The sequence below is a fragment of the Archocentrus centrarchus genome, unplaced genomic scaffold (assembly GCF_007364275.1).
Source record: "Archocentrus centrarchus isolate MPI-CPG fArcCen1 unplaced genomic scaffold, fArcCen1 scaffold_41_ctg1, whole genome shotgun sequence".
In the NCBI taxonomy this organism is placed as follows: Eukaryota; Metazoa; Chordata; class Actinopteri; order Cichliformes; family Cichlidae; genus Archocentrus; species Archocentrus centrarchus.
Window position 1 is genome coordinate 309,647 of NW_022060267.1, and position 16,888 is coordinate 326,534.

At 38.1% G+C, this 16,888-nt stretch overlaps 1 protein-coding gene, 1 long non-coding RNA gene and 1 pseudogene across 2 annotated transcripts; 1 reads left to right on the forward strand and 2 right to left on the reverse strand.

Annotated features, from left to right (window-relative positions):
- The window catches only part of LOC115776946 (NACHT, LRR and PYD domains-containing protein 12-like), a 170,083-nt pseudogene that overhangs the window by 49,972 nt on the left and 103,223 nt on the right, over positions 1-16,888 (reverse strand).
- On the forward strand, positions 2,342-4,422 carry LOC115776997 (uncharacterized). Its single transcript, XR_004019559.1, has 3 exons — positions 2,342-2,410; positions 2,647-2,779; positions 4,088-4,422. It is a non-coding gene; the product is annotated as an uncharacterized LOC115776997 (long non-coding RNA).
- Positions 11,366-12,781, reverse strand: LOC115776979 (butyrophilin subfamily 2 member A1-like). Its single transcript, XM_030724798.1, has 2 exons — positions 12,072-12,781; positions 11,366-11,654 (listed from the first exon to the last, which is right to left on the reverse strand). The coding sequence occupies exons 1-2, from the start codon at positions 12,437-12,439 to the stop codon at positions 11,366-11,368; spliced, it is 657 nt and encodes a 218-aa protein (XP_030580658.1). The 5' UTR covers positions 12,440-12,781.

Genomic DNA, 16,888 nt, shown 5'->3' on the forward strand with positions numbered 1-16,888 from the left:
ATCATCAAATATCAGTGAAAAGGATTGGGAAAGGGCTTTAATTAAAACTCACACAATATCCATTAACAGCCGTCTTAGAATTCTACAATTTAAATGGCTAATGCGTATCTATGTTACGCCTGTGCATTTAAATAAATACAATAATAATATTCCAGATCTTTGTGTAAAATGTAACTCCAAAGGGACTTTAATACACTGCATGTGGGAATGTAGACAAATCAAAGCATTTTGGACAGAGGTGAAAGATATAATTGAAAAAATTATCTCAAAACAAGTTCCATTGGATCCTAAACTGTTCCTGTTAGCTTTATATCCTGGGGAACATAACTTTATTAAATCAGAACGTACCTTTATAGATATAAGCTCGTTAGCTGCAAAAAAATGTATTGCTTTGGTTTGGAAAAACATCAGCAGACCTAGTGCCACACAGTGGTTAAAACAGATGTCGTCTAATTTGCCGCTAGAAAGAATAACATATATTAGGAATTCCAAACAGTATCTTTTCGAGAGTATTTGGGGACCTTTCATTAATTATATTAAGAACTTAGACTTGACAGAAGGTTTGTTTGAGTTCTGATTTGCCGGAACCTGTGGTGTGCCATGTTGTATAGATGTATATATTCATATTTGACCAATTTGTAATCTGCTCGAATACCCCTGTCTTTGAGAAGCTGTGTTTTTTTTTTTTTTTTTTTTTTTTTCTATTTGTCTCTTTTTTCTTTTTTCCTTTACTTCTTTATTTTCATTTCTCTAAGTTGAGTAAAACTAATTACTACCATGTAATAACTACAAAGAGAACCCGTTCAGACAATTACGTGCTTGTATTTGCAAAGTGAAAAATCCTAATAAAAAATATATTGGTAAAATATATATTTTTTAGAAATTTACACTACTGAGCATTTTACATTGTACACAATTTCTACTTATTGTCACTTTATCATAAAATACAAAAACACAAATTATAACTAAGATCTTGTGATGAAACATGTCAATATGACACACTGAATGAGTCAGCTCCTTAAGTTATAAAATAAATATCTACATATCTGGTTTATTAAAGGAAAAGGAAAGTTTTTAAATTTCACTTTCAAAGATAAAACTATGGTAAGTTAAAGTTAAGTTAAAATTGGACTTCCTGTATATGCAACATACAACAATCAGATCATCTCACTGTATCATCATTCCATTCATTCCTGTTTGGATAGTGGTGAGTTTGGCTCTACAGTAAAACATTTACCCAAGTATTAATGTTTATAATGTGCCCAAATCTGATTCTATGCCAATTTTTGCTCGAATCAACGTTGTTTTACACATGTATCAAAAACACACTTCATTGTGTATTTGCAGGGAGAGGTATAGTGACAAACAGAGCACAGTTTATTATTAATGTCACACCTGAGTGGGAACATACTGACCAAATTTATCTTTATTTTAATAATACTTGATTTATTAGCTTGTTCATGGTCATTATGAAATGTACATTATGCAAACTCAAATTGGAACAGGCCAGTCTGTGTATACAAGTGATTTGAATTATGTCAAACAAATGAAATGGAAAAGCAGTGCAGCTTAATGTAAAATTAAAAACACTATTAGTGATGTTTCTCAGCAGCTGTCCCTGTGCGCTCACCTTCCTTTGAAGAGAGCATTTCAAATAATTTGTCTTTGGGGTCACGTGTAGTCCTTCTGTTGGTTAAAAAGTCTCCTTTTTATTTACTTACTTATTATTCAAAGACAATAATTCATCTCTGGGTTTTTTGTTTGTTTGTTTTTTTTTTGGGGGGGGGGGGGGGGTATTTTCCTACATTTTTGCAAGTTTTATATTGCCCACTTTTTTAATGCACTCAAATTGTAAGTAAATTTCTAATATTTAAGAAGGTTAAAAGAAGATTTCATATTGTTGGGCAGAAGCGTCAGAGGTGAGTCCTTCAGGTAGCTGTTAATGAGACAGCTAGAGAGAGAGAATATTTGGAAAAGAAGTACACTTCTTGTCACAGACTCATGAAGAAGTGATAAAAGTAAGGAAGGAATCAGTCACTTTTTCCACTTAGCGTAAGGAGTGAAGGGTTTTTTTCTACGAAGGAGTATTAGGGCCACATTGAAAAAAAAAAATTAAATTGTGCATTTCGAGAATAAAGTCAAAATTTCGAGAATAAAGTCGTAATTTCGAGAAAAAAAGTCAAAATACTATTTCGAGAATAAAGTCAAAATTTCGAGATTAAAGTCGTAATTTCGAGAAAAAAAGTCAAAATACTATTTCGAGAATAAAGTCAAAATTTTGAGAATAAAGTCGAAATTTCGAGAAAAAAGTCAAAACGTCAAGACGTCGTATTACATCCCACAGGCCATGAAATTAAGTGAGGAAAGTGACCACTACCTGCCAGAGTGTGAACATTAATGAAGAGAGAAGGTAAGTGAAGTGTTCATGTTGTATTGTTGACTGATAGCCACACGCGGTATGTAAATCTTGAGTACAATGCTATTCCTCCGCTCATAATCTCCCACATAAAAAGTGACATGCAGCCAAAATCTACTGGCCAAGCTAGCTAAAATTGCAAGATGCTATCACAGACGGTACACTTTGTTTTTATTAGTTGTCATCATCTTAAACTAATTGCTTATGTTAACATCCTGTGACTCTTTTAGATCTGTTTAAAGGACCATACTCTGGAAGAGAACCGCTTCTCTGAAACTGACAAAAATGGCAATCACCGTGACAGATTTCCTACGTGATCGGGGGGTTCCAGAAGAAGCACTCACACTAATCGAGGAGCAAAAGGTGCGATGTGACAGAGACACAGACAGGGTAGCCAACTATAACCTGCAAGTGAATCATGGTATTCTCTGAGAATGCAACCGGGGAAAAGTGTATGCTATAATAACTTAAGATGCAGAGGCCCCGCAAATTAGGTCATTTCAATATAACAGCCAGTTTTCATTTGCATTTTTAGGGATTTTATATTCAGGCTTTTCTTCCACTACCACTTGTAAATGCTCCACTGTAAAAAATGTCAATCTATTATTTATGATATGACAATGATATACAACAGAGGTGAATGAAAGACTATACAGATATATCCATACATTGTTGGACTGGGATAGTTTGGTGACTGTTTTTCTTCAATATTGACTTGGTTGCGAAATGATAGAAATAGGACACACCTAGTTAACTACTTACTAGTTTAAATACATCAATCCTTCCATTTTCTGCTTATCTTGTTGCTGTCATTCTTTCAGCTGCTCCCTTGTTCATAACGGGTTGCCACAGCAAATGGAAATACATATTTTATCTTTAAGATTTTTACACCAGATGCCCTCCCTGACACAACTATTCCTGGGATGTTAATATACCATTAATGGATTTAATGCAAGTTATTGCATTTTAATATTTAATTTAGCCATATAAGATGATAGTTTGTGGTTCTAAATTTAGTGGGCTATTTTTGTTGTTTGAATGAATTTGAATGTTTGAACTTTAAATTTAAATTCATTTGAATAATTTTGTTGGTATATTTCTACAAATTACATTTATTTTGAGGGCAGAAAGGTGGTGTGGTGGTTAGAACTGTTGTCTCATAGTGAGACGGTCTGGGTTCGAGTCCACCTTGGCAAACCTTTTTGCGTGGAGTTTGTGTGGGTGTTCTTCAGTTTTCTTTCACAGGCCAAAGACATGCACTTAGTGGGGTTAGGGTTCTATTTAGGATTTTAAATTGCCCATAGGTGTGAATGGTTGTCTCTCTCTCTCTCTCTCTCTCTCTCTCTCTCGCTCTCTCTCTCTCTGTGTTAGCCCTGCTACAGGCTGGCAACCTGTACAGGGTGTACCCTGCCTTCTGCTCTAAGATAAGCTGAAGAAAATGGGTGGATGGACATTTACATTTAATTTACTTATCTCCCAAAGTCACAAATTGCACACAAAGGTTAGGCTACATTCATAACATACAAATCATTTGCTATATAATCAACCATTTAGTATAATGACCTGAGTAAGATGCCATGAGTTTGTTCAAATGAATTTGCAGATTCTTTCCAAAGTTTTCTGCATACATATGACAAATGATCCTTATCGTGGTTTTCCTATTCTTCACAGATCGACAGGGATGTCATCTTGCTTATGGACGATTCAGCTTTGGCTAACTACATTCCCTCATATGGAGACAGAATTGCTCTTTTTAATTTTTGCAAAAATCAGAAACCTGTCTCAAAGCGAAAAATGGGCCTTTTTTAAAAGCTCAGAGAAAAAATGAAACTAAGAAAGGAAACCAAACAAAGTGAAGAGGAGCCTAAAACCTCTAAATCCAACTCTAGACGAAGAGTCATTAGACGGACTGTTGAGATAGGTTGGATACACCAAGACAATACTGAAATCAAACAGGTTAGAGCAAAGCAAGGAGGAGGGACCAGAAAAGTTGTTATGAACATCAGTGGTGGATATAATGACATCCTGAAAGAAGGGAAAAGTCTTTTTTCCCAAATGGTGTTTCAAGTAAAGGCCATGAATCAGACTTCACATTTGATGTTTGGGATTTTCAGCAAAATTCCTTATCTGGTGACATCTCAATTGGCACAATATATGACACCATCAAACTTCCCATGCTGCGTTTCTACATTGCCACAAAGCAACAATCAGTTGTAGATGTTTCTTCTACTGAATCAGAACACACTGATGTTAATTCTAACTTTGATGGCCAGGATGACATTATTGAATTTTCTGACAGCCAGTCCTTTTCTTCGGCACCCAATTACTCAGATAATGATCAGGACAGTCCTCATCAGCAAGTTGCCTCTGACCAGTCAATTGTTACAAATCAGCCAGTCACCACAGATCCCATGGTGGCTTCAGAGGTCCATTTTATCTTACCAGAGATATTATCAGATGATGCAGTTGTTCTTCACGACTATGTAACACTGGGAGAAAATCCACATAATATCTCTGACCCAGAAATTACATTTGGCCCAAATCCAGAAGATGATTTTGATAATGCTGACACACTGATTTATCAGCCTGAAACACCTGACCATTCACCTCAAACAAAAATGCTAACCATACACCACGCAAATTGTTTCAATGATATGATTGAAGCATTTTCTGACCCAGACACTCTGACTACACAACTGACAGTGAGGCGACTACTTCCAGATAATTCTGAGGAAGCTGGTAGTGGCTCAGGGGTACTCAGAGATATCTTTAGTGCCTTTTGGCAAGAATTCTATGATCGTTGCACTCTTGGTACATCGGTGAAAGTGCCCTTCATCAGACATGATTTCAAGGCTGACACCTGGAAAGCTATTGGCAGAATTTTCTTGAGAGGATACCAAGATTGCCACTACCTTCCCATCAAGCTTGCATCCCCTTTTGTTGAGGAGATGTTATTTGGAGTAGTGTACAGTGACCTGACAGAAGTCTTTCTTCAGTTTGTAAGCTGCCAGGAGCGAGAGATCCTCAGACAGGCTTTACAGGACTTCTCTTCCATTGAAGCTGATGACCTTCTTGAGGTCCTTGACAACTATGAGTGCAGAAGAAGAGCCTCAGCAGAAAATCTACAATCAATTTTGATTGAAATTTCACACAAAGAACTTGTGCAAAAGCCAATGTTTGTAATTGATTGTTGGAGGGATATTGCAAAACCACAAATCAGTCTGCATTATGAGAAGCTAAGGAAGATGTACATTGACCTTAAACCCACATCTAAAAAGGTGACAAGGCTGTTAAAGTTTCCAGGTGATATGACAGCAAAGCAAAAAGAGGTTGAGCATCATCTCAAAAGGTATATCAGAGAACTCAATGAAGAAAAACTAGGGAAGTTTCTGAGATTCTGCACAGGTTCTGATTTGATTGTGTCAGACAGTGTCACTGTGGAGTTTACAGTAATGTCTGATTTTACAAGACGTCCAATAGGACGAACATGTGGCATGTTCCTACAGCTACCTGATAGCTATGAAAATTTCCCTGACTTTCGTGCTGAATTCAACGAAATTCTTGAAAGCAACATTTGGGTGATGGATATTGTGTAGCATTATTATGTGGCCCCTTAGCCATAATTCTGGCTATGCTGTTGCCAGGCTAATAAGTTTAAAATGGTGAAAAAGATCACAGCCTTAGTTAACCGATAGAAACACCTACAACTGTTTATTTCCTTTTCTTAGGTGTACTTTGTCTTCAAGTCTCATCTGTTCTGTCCGGTTATACTAGTGGCCTATACTGGACTTTTTTGATATCTGTTTTTACAGGGCCACTTCAAGTACATTTCTCACAAGCTGGGTTCTAAGCTATCAGCAACTGCATATCTGTTTTAAAAGGTGCTGAATTGGAAATGACATGTCTTTGTGTGTAGATGTTATTACAAAATTGTAATAAGTGATTCATATAAAATAAATGTAAATAACAGACAGTTAGGACCTTATTGATACTTTTCAAATCTTCACTGACAAAATATTGTTGGATTGAATCTGCACTTGATATGGTAGGTGAGCATCATATTTTATTTAAAGTTATTGTAAAATAAAACCAACATGTGCAGACTCTTGTGAATAGACACGTTTACATCTGTTCTAAGCAGCTACAGCAAGCTAATGTGAATACCAATTACATCCTCCAAGGGATTCCTATGCTTTTCAATTGGCTAATCAATATTTGTGAATGTGCACATGTAAGATTTCCCGTTCATGTGACATTTCCCATTGTTACATCTTCAGGGTTTTATGTTGCTTAGTATGTTCATAATTTAGACAATGTATTTTTTCTTCATATAGTCACTGAACTGCATTGAACTGCTGCTGCAAAAATGTATTTCAGTTTTGTGCCTTAGGATATGGTTTCCCAAGTACACACAGGACAACTGTGATGAAGCCACAAGTTTTACATGATTGATCTGTAACTGCACAAATCATATTAATTCTGGGAGTATGCCATGCTATTTTTTTTTAATTTTTTTTGTCATTTTAAAGTAATGGAAATTGTTATTTCTTTTTATGTTATCTTAATTTTCTTTACAAATGCACCAAAGAATGTTCATAATTTGATGTTTTTAAAAGTGCACCAGTTTCATTTCTGTGTGATCTGTTTAACAATCAGTTAAGTTAATAATCAAGACTTAATAGCTAGTTGATAGCACAAAAAGTTAGTGAAATAAAGAGTTTTCTATTTAAAGATTTTGTGTCTAGTGACTGGCACCTGAGTAATTTTGCAGGAAATTAAGTGCACATTGCATCCTCTACAATACAATCTTTTAATACTCCAGCATGTTGTGCCATTGTTACAGACAATATTCTTGTAGACTGTTATGGTAACCTTCATGTTGAGTCAGTCCTTGACAGTTTAACACAAATTAAATTGAAGAATAAAAGCATAATTAACCCACCACAAATTATTTCAGCCTTCATATATACATCGCTCCTTCACAGCAAACACTGATTAAGGTAGTCAGAGGGGAAAAAAGGAATACTTTCATTGTGAAAATAAAGTTTTACAAGTAGGCCCATGTTATGGGTAGAAATAGCTTTTATACTCTGTTAAATTGTCCACATTTAGAGGACTTCATGGTTTCAGTACCAGGCTTCTGAAATCTGACAGCTCACACCAATTAACGTCCTTAGAGGACTATCCTGCCTTAAATATTTAGCAGTATTTCATTTCTTAGTAACAAGTACAATTCAGCAGCAGAAAATGCATCTCTTGGAGCATCCCATCCTTTTTCCTGCATTAGAAGACAGCAGAGATCAAATACAGTTTCATCACAGGGGTACTGGCTTTTGGGGGTGCACTCCTCCTTACATAGGGCCAGCTCCTCCAAATCAATAGTCTTAAGACAGTCTTCAGCGCCATGCATCTCTGGAAGTGTGTACATCAAAACAGGACGGCCTCCAGTCACCCCGTGACCCGCCTTTGGCCTTATTTTGTGGGAATTCCAGGTTGTCACGACTTCATTAAGTTCGTCCTGAATAAAAAGATAACGAAAACATCATACTGAAGCTTTTAATTTTTCTGTTGCTGCTGTTGCGCGCATAGTCCTAATAAAAATAGTCAGGTGTGCGAATTTTTTGAGAATTATGCGCTCCAATACCAAATATTAATATTCCAAATATGCTCTAATTAAAACAATGCTGACTTTATGATGGAAGATGTGGATAACGAAAGCAAGGGTAATGAGCTCGGAAACGTACCTGAACAAGGTTTAGGAAGCAGAACTGAATTAAGCTTTTATCCAAAAAATCACCGGAGAAATGCCCATCATCTTGGAGAGTTTGGAAAAGATTGATCCAAAACTGTGCACTTTGTTTTCTCAAGATTCCCCACCAAAACTCAATACGCTGGTTTGCGGTGCTGCGCCCATAGACAAAACTTCGGTCTCTTGCAAAACTGTCAGTGTGGTTCCTTCGCAAAAAGACAAGCATGTTTTCAACATGTCCATTTTCTGTCCCCCTGTCAGCGCGCAGACGCTCCGGACATCCTCCCAAGCGCGCAATAGATGTGATGAAGTAATCAGCAATCACCTTTGGGTCGTTGTTTGTTCTGTAGGCTTCCATCCACACAACATAGCGACTAAAACCATCAATGCAGCCATTGATGCCAATGCCATAGGGCTTCAGTTTATCGTACGAATCCATGTGCCACAGAGGATTTGGGCCTTTATTACGGTAATGCCTGCGTCTCAGACGGCGCGCCCGCCTGAGCTCCACACCTTCAGGATCAAACAACTTGATCAGCTGCCTTATTGTGTCTTGTGATGCAACATACCCCCTCTGTAATGCACGAAGGTGTAACCACCGATATCCTTGCATCTGTCCGTTGCCAGCTATTTCATTTTGCACAAATCCGGACAATTCTTCCAAATCTGTGTGATTTTTCCTTCTGACTAGACACAGATTTCTGCACCATCTCTTCAACGTCCTTATACTTATAACTACACCGTGTTTATGCGCTAAAAGAGAAAGAATTTCCTTATTACTAAAACCGATTTTGAAATATAGTTTCACTAACTCATCCACGCAAGGCATACTGGAGAGGGTATAGCAGACGTCGCGTGGCAGCTGTTTGACTTGAAACGACTTTATTCTCGAAATTTCGACTTTATTCTCGAAATAGTATTTTGACTTTTTTTCTCGAAATTACGACTTTATTCTTGAAATTTTGACTTTATTCTCGAAATGCACATTTTAATTTTTTTTTTCAATGTGGCCCTAATACTCCGTCGTATTTTTCACCATATTGGTTTTAATACTGTTGTTATAGATATAAATCTATAGGTATTTGAAACCTTTAAGGCAAAGGAGCCTTATGAAGCCTTTGAGGCTTCTTCCTGATTAAACTTAAGAAAAGATTCAAAGCCTCAAAGACAGATCCTGCAGCGACATCTAGTGATCAGCTGCAGTTATTACAGCCACAAACTTCCCCAATGGTTCACTCAGCGGTCACACCTTCACTGTGCACATGTGACAGTGTTCCAGCACTTAGAAATATCAGTTTACTAATAAAATGTTCAAACGTGTTGTCCTGTTACTATTTAAGATTTCTTCAACCATGATTTATATTGTTATGATAGGACTGTGCTGTGCGATGACCGAGGTGTTTCAACATCAGTGATTTGGAGGCATGACCGAAGGTTTGTGGGAATTTTTTTGCGGTTCAGTGGAAATTTATGGTGGTGATGATCAAGTGGACATCCCATTGTAATATGAAAAGATTCAAATTCAGCACTGCAGAAGAACTTTTGTGGGGATGATTCTGAAGGCCTTCTTTGTGCAACAATAAAGTGAACATGAGGGGACTGTGCAGAGTCCATCGTTACACTTCTATCACAACTGAAAATGAAAATAATAACAAAGAGACAATGAAACACAAAATAAAAAACCTTTCTGAAAGACTAATAGAACTTCACCAACCGCACAAAATCAGTATATGTAATTCAAATATCAGAGACATGCTGACACAGTCTGTCATCAATATGTGAATAAAGAAGAACTCATTTCCTGATTAGCTTAAAAATAAAGTATTTGTAATCAATTTACTTCCACTTTCTTTTTTCTGTTAATATTGTCAGCAGTACAGTATCATACAAAATAAGGAATCCTCAACTAAATGACATCAAACCTACATGTCTGAAATAGTAATGAGCATTATTGTTTACTTTGAAAAGTCTTTGTAATATATGTAACTGGGCAGTTTAGGACTGGTGTCAATGGTTGTCTGTCTCGCTGTGTTAGCCCCTCATACATATTCTTTTAGGTCCTCTCTACCTTACACCTTAACAGAGGCATCATCGTTGTTGTTATTGTGATGGTCGCTGCTTTCACAGCAATAACTGAGAAACTTGGGAAGTCTACTTTATTTTTGCGTTTGGAAGCTTTTATAACTGCTCATGTTTTCATGTTAACTACTTTATTATTTGTATAACTAAACAAAGCTAAAAAAATAAAAAAGTGGTGTACAGCATGAGGTCTAATACACAATATAATACATATTCAGATTTTAAAGGCATCAAAAGAAATTGTATTATCTATAAGTATGTTGTACAGCAAGATTCACCTTTTGGCTAATTTTGATGGTTTTTTTAATCCTTTTGATGAATCTCTAATGTTTAAAAGTGCTATATTATCCACAGTAGCAGGTTCACATTCTCGCAGTTACTTATAAATTCTCTGTGCATTATTATTTTTATTTTCTGTGTTTTCTGTGTGTATGTGTGTGTGCACGCTGATGTGCAAGCAACAGCAGTTTCACCTGAAAATAGCTGCTGTGGTTAGGAGGTTCATGAAGACACTTATGACGAGGTACAGGGGAAAAAAATTACTTAATATTTGAAAAACTGTATTACAAAAAACCATCAAATTTCCAGACAAAAATACATTCTAGTCATTTACAGAAGATACAAAGAGGCACATACACGTAAGCAAGGAAGGAAGACTAGCACCTCAAATAAGAACCATATGTGTCTTTAACAAAGTAGTAACAATTATAGCTGCAATACAATAACAATAACAATCTTTATACATGTACATGACACAGTTACTGCACCATGTGGACAAGAATAGGTCAGTGCAAAGAGTATATAAACAAATGAAATATAAATATTTTTCATCTTCGGACAGTATGTTGAGGGTACATGTGAAAATTTGTATTTTTTTTATTGTGACTCTGCATAAATCACAGAAAGTTGAGGATCGCGGCACATTGTTGATGTGCTGTAATGGCCACATTTACCTTAGGCGCCTTCCATGTACTGTGAATACGGCACCCAGGCAGACACTGAAGAGGCACGGTACCAACACTCATGTCACATGCCAGGAAAGGACTGGAAGATATGGTGTGATATTATTAACCACACAATCAGGGTAATTTTGACAAGTGTGTATGAAGAATTTCATAATATTAATCACCTAGGAGATGGATGTACATGTCTCTGCTCTGGTTGATGTTCTTCTGTTGGACTCTGCAGGTGATGTTGTTGCTGTGTCTCTTCTCCACAGTCACTCTGCTGCTGACAGTATAGAGGTCATCAGGACCTCTGAGGGTCTCTGTGGGTCCAGCAGAGAGGAGGTTTCCCTCACCGTCCAACCACAGCAGCTCAGGCTCTGGATACCAGCCTGCAGGCTCACACTGTAACGCCGCCCTGCTGCTGGTTCTGTTCATTACTCTGATGAATGGCAAGGAGGCCGCACTTCAAAATGAAAAGCAGGAGATATGCTGTAAATTCACAGTTGCAGCATTGTGGGTATTTGGCCCCAGGATACAGAGGGATGACTTGATCTGGATTATTTTGGAATGTTTTCTTTTCTACTCAAACTGAGCGCTCGAAGCACTTTGACAGGATATGACAGGAAATGTCTAATTCTGCCCAATCCCCCAGCGGTTAGAAAATTAACTCATTAATTAATAAAACAATCTTGAACCACAAACACATGGACTTCAAAAGTTAAGCCATAAACAGCGGTCACTGGCCACATGCTTAGGGTTGCTCAGTTTGGCTCATTCACCCAAAAGAAAATTAAATTATTCAGAAATGAAGTGACACTAATATCACTGTTTAATGGACAGAGACCTCAAACAAAGATGGACATGTATAATGTTTATTTGCTCACCAACAACAAGTTTGATGAAAACCTCTCGACCCACTTGTGGAACAAGGCATCTGTAGGTTCCCTCATCAGAGACGGTCACGTTGGAGAGTTTCGGGGAAACGTCCCCGTGTTCCAGTTTGTGGATAATGAGTGACGTCCTTCCTCCGTACGACGGCTGTTTGTTAACCACGTGTTCTTTATTGTCTGCCCACACGGGTGTCGGGTCAGGTCTCGCCCACTCCAGCCTCATCCTGCTGGCGTCCATTTCCGGTTTAATGTGGCACGGCAAAACAATCTCCTCCCCTACTGTGGCCACGACTGCCTGCGATGGACCGACTACGAGAGGCTGCCCTGAAGAGGAAATGCAGCCAGAGGAGTAAAGCATGCATTAGAACATCAACAGACACAATCTGACAAATCACAAATGATACTAAACTGAGAAACCGGGAAAGCTCAGGCTTCATTTACCGGACTTTTATTTAATGTAGTTTCACATTCACACTGCATTACATGAAAGACGACGAGTCACGTGCAGTCCACCAAACCCACACAGTTTAGGACATATGATCCTACCACAGCGGTCTGATATTAGGTTATATAGAGAAGCAGTGCCACTGGGACTGTAACACTCATAAATCAAGGCAAACTCACTTCTTAAATGAAATAACAATAACAGAAGATATGATAACAGTCACAGTCTGTTTAGGCACCTGAAGCCAAAAGATGTATTCAGACTGCAGTCTTCATTTTGGTCTTAATGATGGGTTAAAGGGGGAATACACACAGTTACACAACAAAAATGTAGAACTTGTCTATTACACAAATATAGAATAAACACCTAAAGGAGACATGGGTAGAACACTCACTAGAACACAGTAAAGACTCCACAAAGAAATGTCTGACGGGGTTTCATGTGTGTGTGTGTGTGTGTGTGTGTGTGTGTGTGTGTGTGTGTGTGTGTGTGTGTGTGTGTGTGTGTGTGTTTTGTCTCCTTGTTTGAAGGCTTTGAGGGGCTCTTGCACTGCTTTTGCTTCTTTCTTTTAAATGTCTGTAGTTTGTTTTGCTGTTGTCTTACACAGGTAAGAAAGAGCGCCTCACTGCTTTGACTTCACTTCGCAAGTGCTGCTTGCAACGGCGGTGTGTTCCCACTAAAGACTGAATAAGAGTTCATCAGGGGGAAGGGGGCTTAACGAGGGCTAAAGAGCATCAGGCACTTTCATTTAAAAGGTCAGTTAACCGCAAAGCTTTGATAGCAAGTAGATTATCACTGTTATCAGAATCAATATCACAGAAGCCAACAGATCAAAATAAACTGCATGTTTTTTCTGAAAAAAAATTCTTATGTGGAGCGTGTGTCACAGCAAGTCTTTATTATAGACAGAACTATAAATACTTTATTGATCCTGCAGGGACGTAATTGTTACAGCAGCTAGAAAAATGGTGCAATCTACAATAAATAAAGAACAAAGTGACACAGGCACCGAGCACAGAGCTATATTCATACAGTTTACTATTCAACAGTGAAAACAAACAAACAAAAACATATAAATGTAGGTAAAAATAGTAATAGTAAAACTGACATTGAGCAAATTGCATTAATAAATAATCTGTACACTAAGAGTGAAAGACGCTCTTAAGAAGATATAATACAGAAACGTGTGTGAGCATAACATAACTTGATGAGGCAACTCAGTCTAATGCTCGTCTCTCAGCAGGTCCTGTCAGTGCAAACAATACTGCCATTGTGTGTCTTCCTACTACTGTCACTAAGAAAGTGCTCACATAAACTCCTTCATCTGCTAATAAATTGTGCCCAACCAGTTTGATGGAAAACATTTCAAGTCCTTAGTTCTAGATTTAAATCTGATAAGACCTTTAATCATAAACTGTATAAACATGTGTGCAAAAGCAGTAGGGTTCGGTCAATTTGGATTTAATATTTATTTATTCTGTATTATTAATTGTGTTAGGGCAGTGAGATTACAGCAAAAATAATTATAATCACAATGCTTTGGCCAGTGCTGAGATTATGATTATTTAAAATGATTACCCACAATGTTTGGAGGAAAATTGTATTTTAAAATAAATGTAAATGAATCCTAATATAATTAATGTGAAAACGCATCAGAAAGAAAGCCAGAAAAGCAAAAAAATCAAATCAAAAATGAATTTTGAAGTAAACCATACATGTGGCAGTCTGGTGGAGCGAGAATTTTGACCTTTAAAGGAGAGTTGGGGGACTGAAAGACAAAAACAAAAAGCACCAACACAACTGTGACACGCAAAGAGACGCAAAAGATTTATTTTGATCATTTTGTTTATGGCTGAAGGCCAAAATTGAAAATGAAAAGAAATAAGAAAAGCAAAGACTAACTGCATAGCCACACACACACACACACACACACACACACACACACACACACACACACACACACACACACACACACACACACACACACACACACACACACACACACACACACACAGTGGAAAAAGTGCACCTGCAAGTCTACCTTTGTTTTCAGGCCATCACTTCAAGCATCCCACTGTGCAAACCTCGTCACATGTGCTGCTGTTCAACATTAACATTAAAGGTCATTAATCAAATACGCTGCGTTTTCAGCCACCTTCCAGTGTGACCTGTGAAAATCCCCACAGAAACACAAAGCATGTCAAGAGTTGTCACTTAATTGTATGAGGAAACATTCTGGTGACAAAGCCTGGCAAGCATTTGCATCACAGGAAAACACAGCTGTGATGTTTTGCAGATAACACCATAAAGGAGTCATTACAAATTAATGTAGCTGATCATAGAAACTTGAAGAAACGAGTCTTGCCGGTCCTCCGGTTTTCTTCTGTCAGACTCTTGTTTAGGAAAAAATTTGCAAACTTATCTAAATTACCTTCACTTTAAGAGGCCACAGAGACACAAATTCTGACAATTCTTCCAGAAGCACATTTGTGAGGTCAGACGCTGATGTTGGGTGAGAGAGCCTGGCTGCTCAGATTGATCCCAAAGGTGTTCTGTCAGGTTCAGGTCCGGACTTTGTGCAGGCCACACAAGTTCTTCCACACCAAACTCACTCATCCATGCCTTTGTGGACATGGATCAGGACAACCACCAAACCCAGACTCGTCCATTGGATTAGCAAACGGAAAAGAGTGATTCGTGCGTTGCGCTTGGTGATCTAAGGCGGTCTGTAGCGATCAACTTTTTAATTATGTACCTCAGCATCCACTGATTGCTGACCAATCGCTTCCTCTTTGTTATAATCCCACTAACAGCTGGCTGTGGAATATTTAGCAGCGAGGAAACTTTATGGCCTGACCTGTTGCACCGGTGGTCACCCCAGGGGAATCTTCAAGAGGTTTTCAGAGCTGCCTCTAAAGCTGACTCTGTGTAGGAAGCTCGTTTTCCTGGTCATAGGTGAAGGTTGGAGAATTGAAAAAATGCAGGCTTTGCCTTCTGTCACAGTTCTCGCTTTACCTATAACATGACAGGTAAACAGGTTGTTTATGAAGGAAGACACCTGAAACACTTTCATTAAAAAGTAAGTAAGTCACACATGCATATGCGTGGACTCGGAGGAGACAGCAGGCCTGTGTGTGCTCTGTCTCTCTGAGCCCGTGTTCCTGTCTAATCATGACATTTTTATACTGTCAGCCTCCTGTTATCTATAACACAAACAATCTCTGGGTGCTACCAGTTGACCTTTGTGACTCGGTCTTGTTCAAGCTGGTTTTCATGAGTCGGATTGGTCAGCTGTGGAGTCATAAAGCACATCTTCTTTCTGATGTTTTAATTTGTCATAGAGAAATCTTGTCCAGATTAATGACAGAACATGGTGACATTGGTGATGCTTTAATTGTCCTTGTGGCCGGTCCTCAAGATAAGATGCACTGAAACAGAAAAGTTATTCTAGTACTTTCTGATCAGTTGCTCTCTTTCTAATGTATCATTTAATTATTTATTATTTGGTTTTATTCATTAATTTACTGGAGTTTACCTTTAAACATTTGTCCATTATTCATTGAGTAAAAAATAATCCCTAACAAACACTGAGAATAATGCAGATCACATGCGTCCATCTCATCTACAGGGAACAACTCTTCCCTCAAAGTAAAGCTTTACATATATTGTTTAATGTCTATTCACTATCTTTTCTTTTTTATAATTTTGATATGATATGGGTGATTATTCTTCTGTTTGATTTTTTTAGGTGGATCTCTCGCACACGGTCACACAGAGCGGGTTGTGGCCTTTGCTGGAGGAGATGTCATTCTGCCGTGCAGTTTCAATATTTCTGACGACAGCCAGTTTCCGACTGTCGAGTGGTCCAAAGAAGGCCTGAAGCCAGACGTGGTCTTCTTGTACCGGGACGGCTGTGAGACCTACGAGATGAAGAATCCTGCCTTCGAGTACAGGACGAGCCTCATCGTGAAAGAACTGAAAGATGGGAACATCTCATTACGGATCTCCAATGTGCAGGTGTCTGATGCTGGAAAGTACCAGTGCCTCACGTTCCTGAAAAAGGCCGGCAGGAAGGTTACAAGAGTGGAGCTGGTCGTGGGTAAGTCCATTTCCTAAAGTCTCTTAAATATATACAAAAAACACCCTCCAAATGATTCCAACTACATTATATTAAGTTTTTTTTTCTATGGTTAGGTTTGTATTTACTCATTTTTGCCAGATTTGGAATTTCTCATATCCAATTATAACAGAAGAATCGTGAGGCCAGAACGATTTAAAATGCAACATCTTCTAGTTTGTGAAATGATGCATCTTTAGCATGTAGCTAAAACACAGCCTGAGTTTACCTGCCAGAGCAGATAT